Source organism: Volvox carteri (assembly GCF_000143455.1).
Source record: "Volvox carteri f. nagariensis unplaced genomic scaffold VOLCAscaffold_5, whole genome shotgun sequence".
NCBI lineage: Eukaryota > Viridiplantae > Chlorophyta > Chlorophyceae > Chlamydomonadales > Volvocaceae > Volvox > Volvox carteri.
The window spans coordinates 2,724,032-2,729,623 of NW_003307548.1; the positions used below are offsets into that span (position 1 = coordinate 2,724,032).

Below are 5,592 nucleotides of genomic sequence, written 5' to 3' on the forward strand. Positions count from 1 at the left end.
CCACCCACCCACCCACCCACCCACCTACCCACCCACCCACCCACCCACCGTGTCAATGTCGGGTCGGTTGTCCTCCATAATCCGCAGGGCCGTTCGGTACGTGGCTATGGCCTCCACCACATCGTTCTGCAGAGGTAGGAAAAGGCGGGGGAGGGAGATCAGGGGAAAAAAAGGCCGTTATTTCCCAACGTTCATACATACATGTACATCTCTATATGTACATACATATATACGTATATAACACATACATAATACATAACTAGCCTACATATGTCGCGGAGGCGACCCGCCGTGACCCGCCGCGGCAAAGTTCAAAATCGCCGATCACGGCGGCGGCCAAGTGGGCGGCGGCCGCAAGACACCCCAACCTGCCCAGGCACATGTTTTCAAGGGGAGCATACCCATAGATACATACATACATACATACATACATGCACACCTGGATTATTAGGAGCGCGGACAGTCCGTTGATGGCGGCAATGAGCTGCCTCTGAGCCTCCTCGGCTTCCAACTTGGCGCGGGTGACCTGGGTGCCGGTACCGCAGAGAGGGGGGAAAGGGGGATTCTTCCCCTTTAGGAAACCCTAAAACCCTAACCCCCCTCTTCCCCGGGGGGGAAAGAGGGGGGCCCATCATACCCCACTACAAATCCCCACCAAATAATAGTTCCTTCGTCCCCAGCGGAGCTTGGGTGTGGTGCGGTGTGGTGTGGTTGTGGTGTACAAACCCGACATACATACACACATCAAATCCGCCTGCCGGCTCCTCGGGTGTTTGAGGAGTGATGAAATGGGAGGTGGCCCCCCATCATATGGACGGTGTAGGACGTGATAATATCAACTTGCGAGCTGACCAGGAACTAAGTTGATGCGCCGTTGATCCGCTAGATTTGGTTGGATGCTGGTGGTGAGTTGCCGAACCCAACGAATACATTCTGAAGTCGGATGGGGTGACGGATTAGGGTGCCCCTCTAGCAGGGGAGAGCAGGGACTGCCCCGGGAAAGGGGGCCGCTGGCGAAGTTAACCACCCTGTAACAACATACACACATACGTACCTAGGCGCTACCCACCCCCACCCCCCGCCCCCTTGCAGGTCCCGCTCCCCGGACTGCAGGGGCTGCGGCCCCGGCAGCGGCTCCGCGACGACGCAGCTCAGTTACCCAGTTACCTCCTTACCAGGACTGCGAGGATGTCGTTCATAGTCATGGGGCCGTTGTGGTGGCCGCCGTGGGAGTGCGGGTGGTGCGGCTGCCCAGGTACAGTCAGCGTGCGGATGCCGCCTGCCCCCACCTGCACGGGGGGGGGGAGGTGGGGAGGTGGGGAGGTGGTCATGATGTCGCCGTGATGCCGAGGAGGAGTGGGGGGGAGGGGAGGAGTGGGGGGGAGGGGAGGGTGCAGCACGGGGAGGAAGGAGTTGTGATGAGTGGCTACTTGTATTATGATGGCCCCCTCCCCTGCCCACCAGCCCACCAGCACATCTCCCCTACCAGCCAAAGCACCCCACCCTCTGCACCCCCCGGCACACAATGTCACCCCCGCACCCTCCGCATTCCCCCCCTACACACCTACGCACCTACACACACTCAGACCACCTCGGCACACAGCACCTGCCTGTGGGTGACAGCACGCCTGACGCAGCTTCAGAAGCGGCCCCAGCAGCTTACGAGCCTCATGGGGCGCCAACGGCCGATCCAACGACGACGCCATCGCCTCAAGCGCCTTACGCGGGCCTTCAAGTCTGGGCGGGCTGCCAGCCCGAACACCCCCGCCGCCACCCCCGCCGCCGCGACCGTGCTCTTCTCCGCCCTCCTCCACCCCGCCTGCATTCACCGTCGTACCCTGGCCGCCGCCCCCTTCTCCGGCGGCGGCGGCGGCGGCCGCTTCCTCTTCCGCACCTCGACGACGCCACAGCTCCCAACGCTGCCGCTGAATATCATGCAGCTCCCGGAGAGGGTCGTCAACACCGCGGGGGGTCGTCAACACTGGCGGCGGTGCCCCACACAAGGGGTGGTGGTCGCCCTGCTCTGGCCCCTGCTGGCTCCCAAGCTGTCCCTGCAGGTGCAGCTGCTGCTGCGTCTGGCTCGAGCCTGTCGCCGGTTCAGATGCCCCCGGCGCTAGCGGCCTCCGCCCGGCTTCCCGCTGCTCTTCTACTACTCGCCGCCCCGGCTGATCCCCCTCACCCACATCAGCCTCTGCTGCTGTGGCCTCCGTCATCTGGTCTTGTTGCTGATCTTGCTGCTCCTCCGTGCCGTACCCTAGCAGCCTGCCTGACTCCATGGCCGCCACCACTCTGGGTGGTAGTACGGCGCGGGCCTTGGTGGCGCAGTCCTGAAAGGGAGGACAGGACAGGGAGGGAGTATGTATGTATGTACACCACCGCGCCTCTCCCCTCTCTTCGGGACCGACCCCAGGTTGGATTTTCCCCCGCTCCCACTCGCCAATACACATAACACACCACACGCGCACGTCGTAAGCCAGCACTTCACGCATTGGAGATCCACCGAGCCGAACACGTGCGCCGTCCTCCGCAAGCCCCTTTACTTGGCGACGCAGATCATTGATACACACACGCATACATACATGCACATACAAATACACACAAAATAAATACACACACGCAGCTTCCCCATCCCTTTACCCCCCACCTGATGCCGCCGGTTATAGAAGTGCAGCTCCACTGCATTCAGCCTCAGATGGCGGAGGTGGGTGCTCTGAGGCGGCAAACCCAGCTCCGACTCCACATCCCGCTTGGCGCTGCGCCACATCAACCCACCATCACCACCACCACCGCCACCGCCGCCACTGCCTGCTGCGCAGTCGCCTACAGCCCTACTGGGTCGCAGCAGGTGCAGCAGCAGGCGGCGGCCCTCCGGGTCACACGCCTCCGCGGGTCGCTGCACGCAGCGGCTCCACCACCTCCGCTCAGTCCAGGGACGGACACCCAGGAAGGCCAACAGGCCGTACACGTCCTCCAGTCCGCGGCTGATGGGAGTGCCGGTGACGCACCACCTGCCAGGGGAGGGGTGAAGGGAGGGGAGGGAGGGGCAGGTAGGGAAGGGGGCGATGCCGCCGCCGCAACAGAAGACTGAATGAAGCTCCTTTTGCTGCATATTCCTTCGCTGGACTGACTCGTACGACTCCCATTCATTGTTTTCCAGTGCAGTGCAGTGCAGTGCCAAAAAGCCCTCAAATATTCGAAGTAAAACCCTCCCCTCCCCTCCCCTCACCTCACCTGTGCACGGTGTCCAGTTTGAGCGCCATCTCCGCGGCCTTCGCGGTGCTGCTCTCCACCATCTGGGCCTCGTCCAGCACCACCCGCCACCAGCGGAGGCGAGTGAGCGGCGTGGGGACCACCTCGTACCTGCGGGGGCGGTGGGGGGAGGAGGAAGGGAAGGGGGCGGCGAGGGTGCCGCGCCGGGGGGGGTGCCGTGCCCACCACTCGAATGAAAGGAACGGACCCGCACTGAGGGAAGTGAACCAACATGGCCAACATGCACCCGCAGAGGTTGAGGTCTCGCCTATACAGCAAGCTGGGGGTGCTACAGCAACAGCAACAGCAGCCGCAGGAGTACAGTAGCAGTAGCAGTAGCAGTAGCAGTAGCAGCAGTAGCAGCTCTAGAGGGTCAGACGAACCACTGGCGAAAATGAAACAGATACCAGAGATATAGTCCAGGAGAAGACAAATACTGCATTTCAGGAATATTTACACTGACCAGTGAGTAGTTGTCGTCTTGGCGGCGACGTTGGGCTAGGTTGCGAGACGAGTTACTTACTAGCCAGCAAGTCTTACTTATTAGCCGGCAAGTCCGAAGTCCAAAGAATTCAGAAATCGAAAACATCTAAAAAATCCCTACCTAGCTGCCGATATGAAAGGAAACTCTAAAACCGTACTGGTGCAGCTCTCAGGGGGGGCCTTACCGCTTGCCGTGTCGTAGGCTGCGTTCCTGCCCCTCCGGATCCGGCTGGCGAGCCACATCCCGCTTGAGCACATCGTAGGTGGTCAGCACCACGTCAGCCGCCGCCAGCTGGGCCGCACTGACCACCTGCACGGGGGGGGGTGTCGGCACAGCGCCGGGTCACGGCGACAGACGGGTGACAGACAAACACACAAGACAGACCTCGAGGTGGCATCCACCCGCGCGGATACATTCCCGGTCCCGGAAACACCTACCACCACACACATACACAGAGACAGACAGACAGACAGACAATAATTGCAAACAATAAGCAAACAATACAGACGGACAGACAGACAGGGTCACCAGTCAAAGGCAGCCCACCAGATTGTGAATGCCCCCACAAGCGGTTATATACAACGGCGGACAGGACAGGCTGAGGTGCCGACATGTGTGTCTGTATGTGTGTGCTGCTGTCTGTATGTGTATGTGTATGTGTATGTGTATGCGTATGTGTATGTGTATGTGTAGTCTCTAACCCCCCTAATTTATGGATGCAGCATTAATACTCCAGGCTAGCACGCTACGTTCAAGTACGCTACTGCAAACGCAGCCGCAACAGCCCGAATCGTCCCCCATGCGAAGCGAACCGCGAAAAAAGCCCGGAGCAAGAATCTCAGGTCCATCATCTCAAGCCTTGGGATGTGGCTCCCTCCCATCCACACGGGCAGATCCCACCACCCATCTACCAACCATGGACTCCGCCACATCGGCCTCCACAACACTGAAATTGCCGTCCCCGTCCACTCCTCGGTCCGCAGGGCCCCGCAGGCCACCGGGTGCCGCTGCAGTCCCACACGTCACGGCAGTGCCGCCCACACGGCCAGGGGTGAAGGTGCCCGAGCAGATCAAGGCGCCCGAGCCGCTGACGCCCGGCTGAGTTTGACCGCCGTACACCACAACCCGCAACGCTCCAGGGTGCACGTGCCGCCGAATCTCGTCGTACCATTGTTGCAGGATGGCTGACGGTACGACAATCAGGGTTGCTCCGCATGGCTCCGAAACCTGCACAGTCCGTGGTATGGCGCGTTGCATGGAGCATGGGTCAACTAAACAGCCAACTCAGAAACGAAGCGCGGAGAGCCGACACGTGTGCATACGAGCTCCTGGACAAAACATTTTCAAGCAGCGGCTACGGCGGCGGCTGTGGCGGCTGTGGCGGCAGTGTACTGCGTGGATTTTCCGTAATGTACTGCGCCCGACATTATGGTGGAGGAAACGAACGGAGGAACGTCAGACAGACAGACAGACAAAGAGAGCGAGCCAGTCAACTCCCCCCTCCCCCTCGGCAGCCCACCCCACTCCCCCCTCACCGGCGCCAGCGCACGGGCCCTCAGACACCGGCTGCACACCCAGGCGGCACTGCGCTGCGGCGACCTCTTCACGCCCACGCAGGCGCCGTGCATCCAGGCATTGCAGCCCTCACACAGGATCCACAACCCCTCGTACTCCTCCACATCGGGGTCGTGGGGGTCATCTGCCCTGACGCCGCACGGGCAGTCAACACGTTCCGGAAGCCGCTGGCGGGCGGCTGCCACTGCGGCTGCGGGCGATGTGGGTTGCACGGTACCCCCTACCTGAGGGAGGGAGGGAGGGAGGGAGGGAGGGAGGGACACCGCGCCAGGGAGGGGAACAGG

The 5,592-nt window shown here is 61.5% G+C and overlaps 1 protein-coding gene across 1 annotated transcript in view; it reads right to left on the reverse strand.

Moving 5' to 3' along the window:
* Window positions 1-5,592, reverse strand: part of VOLCADRAFT_87560 (uncharacterized protein) — a gene marked incomplete at both ends in the record, with an annotated part of 21,054 nt that overhangs the window by 12,573 nt on the left and 2,889 nt on the right. Inside the window, 9 exons of the mRNA XM_002947262.1 lie at window positions 49-126; window positions 440-526; window positions 1,176-1,289; window positions 1,581-2,327; window positions 2,645-3,008; window positions 3,232-3,360; window positions 3,918-4,042; window positions 4,634-4,960; window positions 5,269-5,532. Coding sequence (XP_002947308.1) covers window positions 49-126; window positions 440-526; window positions 1,176-1,289; window positions 1,581-2,327; window positions 2,645-3,008; window positions 3,232-3,360; window positions 3,918-4,042; window positions 4,634-4,960; window positions 5,269-5,532 — 2,235 coding nt within the window. The remainder of the gene's footprint in view (window positions 1-48; window positions 127-439; window positions 527-1,175; window positions 1,290-1,580; window positions 2,328-2,644; window positions 3,009-3,231; window positions 3,361-3,917; window positions 4,043-4,633; window positions 4,961-5,268; window positions 5,533-5,592) is intronic.